The sequence below is a fragment of the Hemitrygon akajei genome, chromosome 19 (assembly GCF_048418815.1).
Source record: "Hemitrygon akajei chromosome 19, sHemAka1.3, whole genome shotgun sequence".
NCBI lineage: Eukaryota > Metazoa > Chordata > Chondrichthyes > Myliobatiformes > Dasyatidae > Hemitrygon > Hemitrygon akajei.
The window spans coordinates 23,886,226-23,903,221 of NC_133142.1; the positions used below are offsets into that span (position 1 = coordinate 23,886,226).

The 16,996-nt window shown below is 41.5% G+C and overlaps 1 protein-coding gene across 1 annotated transcript in view; it reads left to right on the forward strand.

Moving 5' to 3' along the window:
- Positions 1 to 16,996, forward strand: part of LOC140741828 (filamin-B-like) — a 162,284-nt gene that overhangs the window by 124,631 nt on the left and 20,657 nt on the right. Inside the window, 8 exon segments of the mRNA XM_073072270.1 lie at positions 1,384 to 1,557; positions 3,295 to 3,453; positions 5,087 to 5,290; positions 5,793 to 5,945; positions 6,329 to 6,451; positions 11,021 to 11,287; positions 12,453 to 12,590; positions 15,015 to 15,130. Of these exon segments, the coding sequence (XP_072928371.1) occupies positions 1,384 to 1,557; positions 3,295 to 3,453; positions 5,087 to 5,290; positions 5,793 to 5,945; positions 6,329 to 6,451; positions 11,021 to 11,287; positions 12,453 to 12,590; positions 15,015 to 15,130 (1,334 nt within the window).

Here is a 16,996-nt window from a genome sequence, read left to right on the forward strand (position 1 = left end):
GGGGATATTGGGCTGATCTGTACATTTGTCATTTTTGAATAAAAATGCCCTGCACATAGAATTGTGAAAAGACAACACAGAAAGGAGTCTCTTGGCCCATTTGAGTTGGGTATCAGCACTGACCAAGCACCCATTTGTAACATACTGAATTCCACCCAACTCTTTACTTTCTCCACACTCCCTTCAACTTTATCTCAACTTCCCCCCACCCCCACTCACTGTAAGCTAAAGGAGATTTAAAGGGCCATTGAACCTGATAACCCAGAGGAAAGTCACGAGGGTGTGGAAGAACATGCAAACAGTGTCATGGCCAGTCCAGTGGAGTAGTGAGGCAGCAACTCTGTCATTCAGTACACCTGAACTGTTTACTTCATTTGCACTTGACCACTGAACACTGCAACTTGAACCAGTTGTGCCAAGTCTAGTTTCAGGTTTCAAAGGTACATTTTAATGTCAGAGAAATATATACAATATACATCCTGAACTTCTTTTACTTCGCAACCATCCACAAAAACAGGAGTGCCCCCGAAGAATGAATGGCGGTTAAATGTTAGAACCCCAAAGCCTCCCTCCCACACTTGAGCAGCAACAAGCAATGATTTCTCCCCTCCCCCACCAGCAAAAGAAGCATTGGCAACCCCCACCGAGCACTCAAGCGTGAGCAAGCATCAATAAAGACAGAGTTGCTGTACCCCAAGGACTACTTGTTCACCTGGTAATTTGACATACCACAGGCTCTCTGTCTCCCCTTAATAAGGGAGGAAGAGGTGTCTCCATTTCACAGCGAGAGGGGAGACATAACAAACAACTTGCTGATTTATGATGTTAAAAGTCCGTTGCATTGCTTTTTCCGAGCTCTGTGCCCAAAGAACCCGGGTCTCTGGGCACGTAGCCAGCTCGCTGCTTTCAATCTTCCTTCTCCCACAACACACCAGTCTCCAGCAGCGGCACCGACCTCGAGTCCACCTGCCTCCAGAGCCGCGAAATCCCAGAACGCTGAAGGCGTGCTAGTCCTTGGTATGTCGAAAAGTGGCCAGTCGTGAGACCCCCGAGAGTGGGTCCCATTCCCGCAAAGAACCGAAGTCAGCGTGTAACTCCAGGTCAGGGTCTTCAAAAGAACCCTGAAAGGGGAAAATAGAGATACCAAATATAGAAATAGAGCTGTTTCCGAAGATGCGAGCAAAGGATTCGCCACTAGGCGCCATTGTCCTCCTGAGCTCCTCACTAGTTTAGGGAAGGTAAAATGAGAAGTCATCTGATTTGTATGCCTAAGATAAATGCTGCCGATAACTGCAGTTATTGATCCACCATATTTTGTAGAAGATGTATATTGTTTACTAAATAGATTGCTTCAGTACTTGTTTTTCCCCTCTTTCCTTGTAGGTGGTCTGGACTTGGCTATCGAAGGACCTTCCAAGGCAGAAATCAGCTGTGTAGATAATAAGGATGGGACATGTACAGTATCCTACTTTCCAACCCTGCCGGGTGACTACAGTATCATTGTCAAATATAATGAGAAGCACATCCCTGGAAGTCCTTTCACTGCCAAAATCACAGGTAACGCAGGTTTCATGTATGAAGGAATTGCAAGCAGGCTGGAACATTTCTGTTAGGGTAGATGTCATGTTTTGGATTTCCATTATGAAAACCATTATTCAATTTGCAAGGTATAGAGACAGTTGACCACAACTCGCTCCAACAGAGTAATCATGTCCAATGATCTTGGGACTTTGGGGAAAGCTTGCTGCATTACGAGATCTGTTCCTCTCCTCTTGCTCCCTCACCCCCTCCGAGATCCTATTATCTCTTCAGCTGCGGTGATTAACTGTTTTGTTGCTGAAGAGCTCTTCGGATTATAACATCTGGTTTGCAGGATTCTCCAAATAGCTGGAATGGGGTAAAAAGTGGGATCCGGGATCAGCCACGATCCCGGAATAGACTCGATGGGCTGGATGGCCTAATTCTGCTCCTATGTCTTACTGTTAACATTACTTCAAGGATCTACTATCAACCACTTCATGGCATTGGCAGTGAACTGGTATTTTGTATGTTAATTCAATTGGCCTCAAGTGTAGAATGGGAATTGAGTGTCAATCTGCTTTTCCTGATCTATCCAAGATTAAATTTAGAGAGTAGAGTTCAAGTAAGTTCACAAGTATGAAAAAATCTGCAGATGCTGGAGATCCAAAGCAACACACACAAAATGCTGGAGGAACTCAGCAGGCCAGACAGCGTGTAGGGAAAAGAGTACAGTCAAAGTTTCAGGCTGAGACCTTTCATGAGGACTGAGAAGGAAGGGGGGGAGATGCCTGAATTAAATGGTGGAGGGGGAGGGCAATGAGGCTAACTGGAAGGTAGTAGGTGAAGATTGGTTCATGGGAAAGGTCAAGGGCTGGAGAAGAAAGAATCTGAGAGTGGACAATAGGAGAAAGGGAAGGAGGAGGGGTCTCAGTGGAGAAGTTATAGGCAGGTAGAAAAAGTAAAATGTCAGAGGTGAGGGGGATTTTGTTCACCAGTAGAAGAAATCAATATTCATACCATCAAGTTAGAGGGTCCCCAGGTGGAATATAAAAGTTTTGCTCCTCCACCCTGAGTATGGCCTCCTCTTGGCACATGAGAAGGGTATGGATCGGGAATGGGAAAGGGAATTAAAATGTTTCCCCACTGGGAAGTCCTGCTTGTGGTGGGATGACGTGGAGGCGCCCATCAAAATGGCCCCCTAATTTACCACAGGTCTCACCAATGTAGAGGAGGCCGCTTTGGGATCACTGGACACAACAGACAACCCCAGCAGATAGGCAGATGAGGTGTTGCCTCACCTGGAAGGTCAGTTTGGGGCCCTGAATGGAAGCAAGTTTGTTGTTTGTTTTTCTCCCCTGGTTTATTGCATTGAGAAGATGTTTTTTTTAAGCAGCTACAACTAAGCTGAAAACTATTAAAAATAATCTAATTCATACAGATCTTGCATTACACATTAGAAATGAGACGTGTAAGGGTATTTCAGGGAAACAAGTTGAGTTATCATTCAGTACTTTATAAGTTATGGAAGAAGTTCAAAGTGTAGAAAGTGGATATTGCACATGGCAAATTCTAACCATTTCTTTTACTCTAGTGAAATTTGAAATTCAACAATATTCATGGGGGGGCATGAAAATGGACGTGTTTGTTGTGCTTCACTGAACCTGAAGCACCTGAATTATTGGAAGTTTTTCTTCAGGGATGGGGGAAAAATGTATCCAAAACAATTACAAAAAGATGGATTGAAAATCGCTTTGTTTCCCCCCCCCCCCCCAGAGGACAGCAGGCAAAAGTCACAAGTCAAGGTTGGCTCGGCTGCTGACATCTCCTTGGATATCAATGAAAGTGATCTCAGCCTGCTGGTCGTCAGTATTAAATCTCCATGTGGCCAAGATGAGCCATGCCTGCTAAAGCGATTACCTAACAACCATATCGGTAAGTCCAATTCAGTGCCCCGTCACTGGAACCAAAGGAACTGAATACTTCAGAGTACCTAAAGCATGCTGCAGATGCTATAAACCTGATCTTAAAACACCCCAAAATGCTTGAAGTGCTTCGGTCTCAGAGTTTCTATGGATTTTAATGGAGCTTCTGTGTCATAAGTAGATATGAGAAATATTGAGGGGGAAGAAAGGTCATAAAACATCAGTGGATAGCAAGTTAACATTTTGAGCAGCCAACCCGAAATGTTAAACACTCTGTCTGACAGACATTGCTGTGACAAAGCACCTTTTGTTTAAGAACTTGAAGTTTACCCATTCAGTTTGCCTTTTGACTTGCAAAGTAAAAATGTGGCACGTTCTGGATCTGAGCACATTCATGCTTAAGTTGTACACTGAGTTTGCTGGAAATCCATCCCCAGTCAAATGCAATGCAGGGGATGCTAATTAGCTGGGACACATCAGGACCTGTGCATTTTGCTCCAATTAAGCGGCTGCCCCAATTTGACTGAAGTTTCATAGAAATAGTTGAAATGATATGTTTTTAAAAGTCAAAATACTGTTTAACTGAGTAACAAACTCTGTATTTAAATGAAATGCAGAACAAAGTAGAACATCATCAATACTAGGACAGTACCGTAAAACTGTATTAGTTCCTAACTGGTATCGACAGAGGAATTGATCTGCCGTGTTCTTTTGAACAAAATCAGCGCAGACACCTTATGTACAGTGGATAATGGTTTGTCTTCATACAATTCTATCAATGATTGTATCCTCCAAATCTTTGTTATCATTGTAACATTCAAAATGATTGGACTGTAGATGGCTTTGTATTCTTCATAGTTTCTAGCTTGAAGAGAAGTTATTTCATTTTCACTGCTGGCCTTATTTGGGGTCTATGCATCAGAACACTTGAAACTCCAGTGAACAAAACAGTTCTGAATTGTCGTCTTGTTCTTGCCAACTGTGACAAAAATTACTACTTTTGAACACAAATACCTGTAACCTACACTACTCCAAAAACGTGTTTGCTCTCAGCACAGTTTAGTGCCCAGCGGCCACACAAGTGTGCGTGCCTGACGCTATTTAGAAACTGATCAGCACCAGTCTCCTGCCTCAATTAATGGACATAGTCTCTGTATCAATGAAGGGAATCCCAGCTAATTTCTTAGTTATTTTTTTGTTAAGACTTGTCCCAAGTAAGAGCTGGCCCAGTTAATTGGAATCCTCTGTATTTTGTAACCTCAGTAGTCTTTAGGGTTCAGGAAGTAGATACAGTGTGCATATGTGTCTATTGACAAGAGATTAATATTTCACATTTCACGTTAAGCACATATTTCATGGCATATTTATTCAAAGCTTTTCAGTTGCCTGGAGAAATTTTGCTGTACCCATATTCTGGTGAAAAGGGGTCAAATTACCAACTATTGAGCAAGGAGACCGAAGAGAATTTTACAATGGATTTAAAAGAGATGAAGATGCACATCGCAAACATTACTTCAGACTGAAGTTACACTTTTACTAGTGGTGGCTGTTGGTTTAGAGGACGTGAACGATTTTTACAAATCCTAAGCTAGAAGTTGAGGATGGATAAAGATAGTTGTATTAACAATGTTCTTTACTACTAGGTATCTCCTTCATCCCACGAGAAGTTGGTAAGCACCTTGTAAGCATCATGAAAAATGGGAGGCATGTGGAAAACAGCCCAATTGCCATTATGGTGGGTCAGTCTGAAATTGGAGATGCCAGCAGAGTCCGGGTCTCCGGAGAAGGATTGAAGGCAGGACGTACGTTTGAAATGTCTGACTTCATTGTGGACACTAGAGATGCAGGTAAGATTAGGAAAGGGCTATTTCCAGAAAGCGAAATGATTTTCTAATGTGTGTTTCCAATAATTTATAATTCAGAAATGCATTGCAGGAAAAAGGCCATTGACATGGTTTAACTTGTTTGGCCATCTACCTCCCCTTCGGGCCACAATCTGTTTAACCTCATTTCCTAATTTACTTTAAATGTTACCAAATCCCACGTGAAACTGTCAAGTCCTTTTTTTTTTTTGCTGCTTGGGAAGAATTGCATTTGGCCTTGAAAGTGCTTTCACACAGTATTAAATAACAAAGGTAATAAATATCTATTTTTTAAACTTGGATTTTTTATGATCTCATGAAGAAACAACAGGAAGCTGGGGTAAGTGGATTATAATGGTGCTTTCTGCTAGAATGCTCTACTCCTAAATTGTATTGCTTTAAGTATCTGGGTAGATTTTTGAATATTCAAAATCAAAACATCCTGAAATGTATCCCCTTTGTATGTAACCATTGCTCTCACTTATAGGTTATGGTGGGCTTGCATTATCTATTGAAGGCCCAAGTAAGGTGGATATTAACACAGAGGAGACGGAGGAAGGGACCTGCAAAGTTTTGTATTGTCCAACTGAGCCTGGCACTTACATAATTTACATCAAGTTTGCTGAACAGCACGTACCAGGTATGAGAAGCGAGCTACAAAGTTAGCATCCTAATCTCTTGTGTTGATGGCTTATAGACAAAACAATTGATCGTCTACTTAACAACGTTATTTAACGATATGAATTAAGTTTAATGAGGAATCTCACACTTAACTAAATAAAATACTTGCACTTCAAAAATTAGTGTATATCAATTTACACCATATTTTTTTTTGAAATGAGGACTAATATCATGACTGATTTTTTTTTTGTACGATACCCCAGACAGTAAGATTAGATTTTTATTCATTATTCAAGCGTTGCTGCATTATGTAGAAATTCAGTGAATTAAAACAAAACCGCAGTGCTGTCCGTGTGTCGGAATTGGAGATGAATGTAAAGAAGAGACTTGTATTCTCTGCAGGGAGTCCATTCACGGTCAAGGTAACCGGTGAAGGCAGAGTAAGAGAGAGCATCACTTGCCGGCGACGGGCTGCGTCTGAGGCAACAGTTGGAAGCATCTGTGATTTGAATCTGAAGATTCCTGGTAAGACTGGAAGAGTTGTTTGGAATTTACTATCAGTAAAGCTATTTGGACTGTAGAATTTGTGTAATTGGCTTAACAGGGCATTTACTGTATAACCAAGGACCCTTAATGAAAGTTGGGTGCCGTTGTACCATTTTAAACACCATCAAAGCAGTGTGAATGGTGGAAAATACCATCCAATCTCTTTAAATCTTTGCATAAAGAATAACTTTAAAGCAATGCTGTGAAATTTTCTAATCCTCCAACGCTAGTTCTAATAACTCAATCCAGCCCAAGGTTAAATGAATTAATCAGATAAATTGCTTTTGCTTCTGAATACAGTGCATTGAATTCTTTCTAAAGGGCACAAATGTGAAGAATTAGTTCGTGTTTACAGTTTTGAGGAATGCGCTGTGGCAGCATTTTGATTCTGAAGACTTTCCAGCCTTTTGTTTTTCTTTTCCACTGATTTGAATGTCATTTCAGTTTTCTGGTAAAGCAAGACCAAGTGTGTTTCAGAAGCTGAAGCTTGCAAAGCAGTAGCTTTGCTAATGTAATGGCTAATATTAATAATACCATGGATTATCTGAACTGAAGCACAAACTCTGTTGAAACTTTACTTGTGTTGAAGATCGCAGCAGCTGAAATTTAGTTGCCCCTGGTTCCTAATGAAACCAAATCAAACGGTGGGAGTGAAAGAAGGGAGATTATTAGAAAACTATTCAAAATATGTAATCTGCCTAGAGTCAAGTTTAATCTATTTTGGTAACTTAATTTTGGATATTATGAAATCATATTCATAATGACTAATGACCTTCATTGCATTCATGTGACAACTGCCCTGAAATGTTTACAAGTCTGATATACAAAATGCTGCATTCCCCTCATTCATAGCATTGTATGTGGGTAGAGCAAATTAACTATCATCAGCATTGCCATTTCGGCTATTCTAGGCTAGTCAAAGCTGTATGATTGTAGAACATGTAATTATAGAATATTATCTAGGTCAAAATCATATGGTCTGTATTAGACAAGCTTAAAAGTAAATGCATGAAAACTGAAATGCAGCTGTGCTCTTCTAAAATACAACTTGTTTCCTGTCTTTCCTTTCCAATTCTTCTTAGTGACTTGGTTCCAACTAACGGTGGCTCGGGAGCAGCTCTGTCACATGCATTCAGACTTTCAGACAACTTGTACTTTCTTGTGTGTTGAAAGTATGGATATTCACCAGATTCAGTGTGAAAAACCTGAGGACCCAACTAGCGTCCAAAGTCGACCTTTGCCCTCCTTGCTTGGCCAACTTGGCCAGGAAGAACCTAACCCGTTCAGTGCAAGGGCATTAAGGTCGGAGGGTGCGTTTCGGCACTGGGCATGTGGATTCTGAGGTCGGCAGAATGTGCTCATTTTTAAATTAGCCAGCATGTTTCCGTCAGTGGTTGTTGCATGAATGAGAATTTCCTTTCCTTAACATGGCATGTTTCACAAATATGCTTGCAGTCTCATTTTTCTAAATGCAGGGTCCTTAAGGGAGTTGTGGGACAATTGCATGTGGAAGAGGGTTCTTAACTTTTGCCCTCTACCAAGATTATTACTTGCCTCTCTGTCTTTCGCTCTTTATTTTAGTTAGCCTCTTGCCTGCAGTGTCAATTTTAGAAATACTTAGTTTTGGTTCTTCATCTTCTGAGTTTCCAAGTGACGAACTGCTTGTTGCTAGGATAGGCTTTTTTTTTGTGTGGTCAAATCAAAACCCTTACTAAATTCAGCCATTTGTTTGCTGTGATCTATTAATAAGGGTTATAATTTACTAACATTTCTAGATTCAAGGAAGATGCAATTTTAGAGTACAGTTTTTGTCCATGGAGGCAATTTCCTTCTCAGCATTGTCCTTCATTTAACTGTTTTGAACAACCTCACATGATTTGTTCAGCCTAAATCAGGAACCCAAGTGCAGACTGGGGTTAGAAGCTGGCTACAGGGTCTCTCAAGGTGCTCAAAACTGATCTGAGAAACACTTCAACTCTTCACTCCTGTACTCCCAGTAAACTTTCACCATCTTCTCCATTTGCTTATCAGGAATCTGTCATCTTCAGCCTTAATGTTCTGACTCTGCCTCAGTTCCCCATTGGAAGAGTTTCAGAATGCTTTCACATTGTCAAATTTAAATGGGTGACCTCTTTTTAAAAAAAGTTAGCCCAGCTCCAGAACTTCCCACAAGGGCAGATGTCTTCACCACGCCCATCCTTCAGTATCTTTTGGGATCTGGTCAAGATGGCACCAAGCTGTAACATCCTTCAGGGTCTTGGCTGATAGTTTTAATAGGTTTGTAGGGTTGGTTTGTGGAGAGATAGGAGTCAGGTTAAGGTTTAGGGATAAGAATAAGGGTTGGAGGTCGGCGGTAGTGAATGAAAATCAGGACAGGATCCAGTGTTCGAAATCCAGGTCAGAGCGCTCAGCGATCAGAAAGCGGTGATCCTGGAAGCCGGGTTGGCTGGCACAGAGGAGATCAGTGATTCCCCCAGATTGTGGAGTCCCTGGTCCGAGCTCCATGCAGGCAGCCGTCATGAGGACAGGGACCACCCCCCCCCCCCCAGTCACTAGGATCAAAGATCCAGGAGTCCGGAAGTCAGTGCCTGAAGTTCAAATCCTTGATCGACAAGTCCTGGGGTGGATACCCAGCAGCTGGCAAAGTCTGGAGGGCAAAACCAAAAGTCTAGTTGGGAATAGAGAGTGGAAAAGAGGCTTGTTTTGTTATTATTCGGTGATCGCATCCTGCTGAACATGGCGGGTATGCCACGTTGCTGTTGGCATGTGTGGTGACACTGGTAGCTCCCCTCGGCCTAGTCTTTGGGTGTGTTGATTGTTCATGCAAATGATGCATTTCACTCTGTTTCAATTTACATGTGACATATCTGAATCTGCCAGGATCTTGGTGCAAACTTACAAAATTTGAGAGGCATTATTGGAGAGTTAGTATCCTCCAACTGCCCTCTTTCTCTCTCCCCCCCCCCCCCCCCCAAATCCCTCTCAAAAAACCTGAAATGTCTAATACTAGAGGGCCAACATTGAAGGTTAAGGGAAGGTAAGTTCAGAGGATATATGTGGAACAAATTTGACACAGTGGTGGGTATCTGGAATATTGCCAGAGATGGTGGTGGGAGCTGATAACGACTCTGGAACAGACAATGAATATGCAGGCACTGGAGAGATGTAGATTGCACAGGGATAAGGTGTCAGTAGTCTAACTAGTTGCCATAACATCATGGACCACAGACCTGTTCCTGCGCTGTACTATTCTATGTTCAATCTTTTGGATCTTGGCAGATCATGAGGAGGGTGGAGAATGTGTGGTTTGCATCTCATTGCATTCAGAACTTTTTGTATCCCTCGTTGGAGAAGTTCTTAACCCTTCAGGGAAGTTTGGTTTTCTAGTCTGGCAGGATTTGTTGGTTAGGAATTTGGCTCTTCCTTGCCCGCTCCTTTGTCCCAAGCCATATTCCTGACATCTAAAGAGGATTTGCTGTAACCATGATGGGAGTAACAGTGTTGCTGTATCAATAACAGAATAACATCCCAAGAGGCTTTCGGACTTGCAGTTTCCCAAAAGTTGTTAGTGATCCAGGCAACAATTGGGAGATTTCCTGTCTCCTTCCAAAAGTAACACTTCTGGCAGTGGCGGCTGCAAACCCGATGTGCAGAGCTCAGTCGGCAGAGGATGGAAACTTGCAATGAAACGGGCTATCCCTTCCGGCTACACATTGCTTTCACGTTAGAGGGTGGAGGTTAGGATGATCGAAATCTGGTTCAGGGTAATGTGCTTGCAACAACCGCATCTCAGTTGACTTTGGCCGTGATCATGTATTGTGGTTGGAAATGGTACTCAGACATTTTCCCTCCATAGTTGCTAGTCAGCACTTGAATGCAGTAGAATGTAGTTTTTGAAGCTTGGCATCTTCACTTAAAGAGGAAGTGATAGTTTCACTACCTGGAAAATTCCTATGGTCATGGGTGAACTGGTGACAACTTGGCCCCTGTCCTAGAGAGGTGCTGAAAAATTCTGAGTGTTTCCGTGTGACATGGATGTGGGCTTTAGTTTTGCAAAACACGATTCTGCAGAGTCCAGATAAATTTGCAAATGGTTTGAGTATGACCTCATTCTCCCCATCTCCTGTCTCCAGTTGACCGCTAGAAATTAGTTGAAGGTTAGACTTGTCCTCTGTCTTTTTCACCATCGACTGTGCAGGTTTGTATCGCAATCATAGAGCTTTCTAAACTTGTTGAAACTTGGCCAATAAGATTAGTGTTAAGTTTGTCATCTTGAACCCTGATTCTGCCTATTTGATTTGGACCACCTATTCTCAATAGAGAAACATTTGCTTGGACTTCTAGCAGTTATAGTCATGGCGTTCTCATGCCAGAGGAACTCAGGCTGTTTGGACTATAAAACCTCTAAGATTCCACACTGATTTTTGTCAACTTTTTTTTTGTTTTATGGCAAACGTGTCCTTCATGGCAAATCATCAGGCTTCAGTTAGTTTGGCAGCAAGTGTCATCTTTTAGTTCCACTTAACCCATGTTGTTCCTCCTCCATAGAAATTGATGTCCACGACATGTCTGCTCAAGTGACCAGTCCCTCTGGAAAGATTAACGAAGCAGAGATCACGGAAAGTAGCAACCACATCTACTGTGTCAGATTTGTGCCACAAGAGATGGGTGTGCACACGGTCAGTGTAAAATATCGAAATCGGCATGTCCCTGGCAGTCCTTTCCAATTCACGGTGGGACCACTTGGTGAAGGAGGAGCTCGAAAAGTGCGAGCCGGTGGCCCAGGGCTTGAACGAGGCGTAGTAGGAGTCCCAGGTAAGTTCCTGATGTCGCCTCTGGTTATGATGTAGTTTGTTACTTCTGGTTGAAAGATTTCTCTTGGTTTGTTACAAAAGACCACGTGAACGGCATACTAAGTGTTTCCATGTGGAACAATATTTGAACATGGCAAGTACATATTAACAATCCTGGTGCACAAAGTTTGTTTGGCAATCATTGTCAAGTTTTTCCTTTGACTTTTTTTTTAAGACGCTAATATTGACTCTCTAGTTTATTTTTATCCACATGTTCTGTTCGGGTTCGGGTTCGGGTTCACCAGGTCAATCCTCCCCTTGCTGCTTCTGGTTTATTCGCTGTGTTAATCAGCGCAATGTTAACAGTATTGGTTCAAGAGCTCTCGTCTCACACCTACGTAATCTTGTGTGAAGCTGAATTTTTTTGGAAGAGGAACTTGCCCAATTGTTTGCCAAAGCTCCCAAGTACCAGCACCACATTGTACTTTCTAGGTGGGTCTGCCACCTGCCTAAACATTGGGATCATTTGTCTATGTTGATGCAACTTGACTATAATTCCAACTGAGAAACTTGAAGGGGAAGCAGGATGGTTATCCTGTGCTGATGGCGGTAGTGCCCAATGGATCAGGAATTAGTATCTTGAAGCTTAAGATTTCTTCCATCAGGTGTTGTATAGCTTTCTCTTAGACCGCTGCTGTTTAGGACACTAATTTCTAGTTTGCTGTTTCCGTAACTTTTTTTTTTTGGACCAGTCATGGTTGTTAGCCCTGAGCTGAATCCCCAAACTCAGAGGAATGGTGGACCACTCTTGGTCTGGCCTTCTATCCTTTGACCTGATTGGCATAGGTGCCCCTACCAGGAGTCAAAGCACAAAGTCCTGACTCTAGGCTACATGGCTCTCCAGGTCATTGAGGCACACAAGCCTCCAAACCATGACAAGGTTGTGGTCCTCTTGAAGGAAATGGGTGGAATTTGAAATGGGCCTGGCCTCCTGAGAGTAATAAAATTTAGCTCCTTGCTATTTAGTCAGTCGGGGACTTGAATATAAACCTTCTACTTTGCATGGCAGTTCATATCTTTAAAAGAGGAGTAAACATAATTCAAATAGTCCATCAGTTAAACTCGAAGTTGAAGTATACAAGAAATGCTAAAAGATTGAAATTATTTCTTGCAATACTTGTTCACAGCTGAATTCAGTATCTGGACACGAGAAGCTGGCGCAGGTGGACTGTCCATAGCTGTGGAAGGACCCAGCAGAGCAGAGATATCCTTTGAAGACAGAAAGGATGGATCTTGTGGTGTGTCATACATTACACAGGAGCCTGGTGAGTAAGTCTGTAGATGTTTGTAATCCAGAATTGTTTTTTCAAGGGTGAATAGATTCATCTGAATTTAGATTTTTTTACCTTTTGTCATGAGACCTAATCACAATGTGCATCATCAGCTTCTGAAGAAAAATGCCTTCACTCCTCTGACTGTGCATCATTTTGGTCACTTTGCCCTTCCGGGCTCACACACAAAATGCTGGAGGGACTCAGCAGGCCAGGCAGCATCCATGGAAAAGAGTAAACAGTCAACGTTTCAGACCGAGACCCGTCATCAGGACTGGTGAAGGATCTCAGCCCAAAACGTGGGCTGTTTACTTTTCAGTAGGTTGCTACCTCTCCAGCATTTTGTGTGTTGCTTTGGATTTCTAGCATCTGCAGAGTTTCTCATGTTCAGAATTCTCTCTCTCCAGATTTCTTTACCATTTTGGCTGGGCTTGCTGATTTATAAATATAACATTAAAATGCATCAGCCAATAAAAGGCATTGACTTAGTTGTGATATTCAGTTTTATCCTCTTAACCCTAGTTAACAACCACAGCAGAAAACATAACTGAACCAAAACTCTGTCATAAGACATAAAAGAATTAAGCCATTTGGCCCATCAAGACCCCTCCACCATTACATCATGGCTGATTTTTTTTATACCCCTTAACTCCACTATGCCACCTTCCATAACCTTTGATGCCTTGACTAATTGAGAACCTAATCACAGATTCACCATCCTCTGACTAAAGAAATCTTTCCTCACCTCTGATCTAAAGAAGGGAGATGAGGAGAGATTTCTTTATGCCTCTTTCTCTACTTGTGTAAAATTATGCATCTTTCCTTGGACAGCCCCTCCTTTGGATGATGACTTCCACTCCAGTTTTGTGGGTTCAAAGGCTAATGTGGGAATTCGCCCATGTAGGGCAGGAAGAATTTGATAGGATATGAGGGTAGATAGTTTAATAGAGAGTCCTATACCTGAAACATTACTGTTACTCTTTCCACTATTGCTGGACCTGAACTTTACCAGCATTTTCCATTCTGATTTATACCATGTTTGCTCCTTCATCCTTGTTTTCAAATCATTCAATGCTCTTGCTTCTCCTTCGCAATCTTACACTCTCCCACTACATTTGAGGTTCTTGATTATTAGGCCATAAGACAACGGGGCAGAATCTGGCCATTCTGCCCATCAGGTCTGCTCCACCATTCCATCATGGGTGACTTACTTTCCCTGTCAACTGTATTCTCCTGCCTTCTCCCTGTAACCTCTTATTGTTGATTATATCATTACCAAAGGATTAAACTCTTGGAATTCCCCACTCTATCTCTTCATAACTGTCAGCCCCGGCCAAAAGAATTAAATACTCCCTCAGGTTAGGCTAGCCGGCTGGTGGCGTAGTGGCATCAGTGCCAGACTCCAGAGCGAAGGCTCCCGTGTTCAAATCCAGCCGGCCCCCTTGCACGCTTTCCATCCGTGTTGGGTGTCGAGCTAGCAACTTGGCCTCGTAAAGATAAGAAAGCCTGCTAAAAGAAAAATGCCATCAAGAAGGCGTCCCGATGATTCCACTCGAAGTTATGGGCTGTCTTTCTTCAAGTTAAACTTTTCTTTGGTCCTTATTTTTTGGCTGTTGACTTTGGTTTGACCTGGTGTAGTTTTGGACTTGTACAGAGTTACTGAAGGTATGCAAGCATTTATGGTATAAACCTTATTTTATAATTCTGTATTAATTGCATCAACGTCACAATCAGTAGCATTTGGCAATGCAGAACTTGTACATTATAATAATAGCAGGTTTGAGATCCCGTGTCAAACAGAAACCATCCAGTAGAGAGTCACCTATTAATGAACTAATAAGTTGATGCCTTTATGCATTTCATATTCATAAAAATGGTAAACTGAATATTCTGCAAACAGTTAATCTGTCTGAATAAGATAAATGGTTAAATCCTCAAAGATGAATGTATTGTTCAGTACATTCCTATGTATCCTAACTCATTCATTATGTGCTTTATTGTATAACGTGGGTGATCATGATCTTTACATGACCATGATCATTCTTGGCGAATCTTTTCTACAGAAGTGGTTTGCCATTGCCTTCTGGGTAGTGTCTTTACAAGATGGGTGACCTCAGCCATTCTCAATACTCTTCAGAGATTGTCTGCTTGGCATCAGTGTTCACATAACCAGGATTTGTGATACGCAATGGCAGCTCCCATAGCTTCATGTGACCCTGATCGGGGTGCTAGATTTTGTCCAAGGATGACCCGTAGGCTAGTGGAGGGAAGGAGCTCCTTACACCTCCTTTTGATAGAGCCATATCTCCAGCCCACCATTCCTAACAAACATGAAGAATATTAAATGTGATTAAGATCTGTTATACACCTTGCATGATTTCTATATTTTAAGGTAGTTACATGTCTGTTTTGTTACAGGTGACTATGAAGTGTCCATCAAGTTCAACGATGAGTACATCCCTGACAGCCCCTTCATTGTTCCCATCACTGCTTCGTCAGAAGATGCAAGCAGACTTACTGTTACTAGTCTTCAGGTGAGACATAAGAAAATATCTGCTCCCTGGCTGTGGCCCCCTACTGCACATCCAGAGGTCACAAATGGGTGTGATATTAGGTCATCACGTTTAAATATGAAATGGTGTAGAGAATAAGGGAGTAAATTAATGCAAATAATTGATTGCATAGCTTATTTTGAATTTCAGAACGGAGCTGCCTGCAGGATACTGTTGAGGTTTTAATTTAGCATTTCTAGTGTAAATATCTGTAGTTCTGGTGTACTCCTTCCAGAAGTTGTGCTTAAGTGTGAATAGCAATCATCCTGTAGGCTTCCCCTTTTTGGTCAAATTGTGCTTTTTTGGGGGGGGGGGGGGTTAAAAGAATAGTTCAATTTAATTAACATTGAAAGGGTAAAAATTTAATGCTAGCAGAGAAGTTCTTCTGGAAAATGAGATCAGTCACGCTTGTGTACACTTCTCTCTTTGTAGCTAGCTAATCTAATTTGATCTTGACATTTGAGGATGTTTTGTATAGAAGATGGTGTTTGCAGACTGAAATGTATCTCAAGGGAAAGATTTAAAGTAATGATAAGCTGAAATTCAACTAAACAATTTTGTAAAGTCTTTTGGGAAATAAAACTTAAAAATAATTTCAAGTCACAGGACATTCGGTTTGTCCGTTTCTTTGAATATAAAATACTATAATAGGATCAATGAGGTCATTAACGTGATCCTCTGCTTGATAGTTTCTGCTTGGCACTAGTTCTCAAACTTGTCCAGCAGATCACTGTTCTTGCTTTGTAGGAGTTTTTCGGTTAATAATATGCCATGATGCAGGTTTGAACTTAGTTCAGTTCTGGGTGTCTGCAGCGAGATAGAAGCTTTACATAGATGTGACCTTTTAATGTATGTGTAAGAAGGGGTTCACTGTCTGCCGTTTAACATTCTAGATGTTTTCCTTGTGTCTCATTTAAAGGTTTTTAACAGCATACCTGCAAGATGCATATCAGTAACAAGCTAAAAGGTTGAAGAGAATTAAGAGCTCACAAATGTTGATTAAGTTGTGTAATACACATTGGAAGCTAAAACTGAAATTGCTGCTGCTAGGGTTTGAGTGCACAACTTTAAACCAAATGAAGCTAACAATAAGTAGTTTCAAACTGATTACCAAACAAGGTAACTCCTCTTCAACCATTTAGCAACAACTAATAGTAACAGGTAACGTGAAGTTGGTTTTGTGTACCCTGGCTTGATTTTGAACCGGATCTCGAATACTGCTGGAACACGTTTTGGTTTAAGTGTAACGCCATATTGAAATATGGAAATGCACTGGCTTGGATATTGTAACCAGTAATTTAAGACTAGCACCAGCAATTAATCAAAGACTACACACCCAGCTTTCTGCCTCGTATGGAAGTTGTTAGAGACTTTTCAGTGCTTTGTTCTCTTTGTAGGGAAGTTGTTGCATATCTGTAGATGGAAAACAACATTGCATCTTCTAGCTAACAAACTGAAGAATCCCAAATCTATTATTCCAAAGGAATAAGATATATCATACTTGTGTTTTCAGAAGTTTTGGCAATAATTGTTAAAATACAAGTGCAGGTCATAACCATTTTCACGTGAAAGGGCAAGCTCAACTCTTTAACCACATTTAATCTGTAGGTTCCCCAACCCAACCTCATTCTTCCGTGTTTTAACACAAAATACAGTATTTCAAGGAATTGTGGTGTAGCAAAGTTTACGACATGTTTCCATGGCTGAGTAGTGTGATGGCTGACTTTAGCTGTCACACATGCTTGGTGCTGATGGACTCCGGGTTCCTACTGTTGAGTACAAAACTTTTTTTAAAAAAAAATAGTGTGTGGCAAAGTTTAGAAAATCGTTATAAGCCCTAAACTGAAA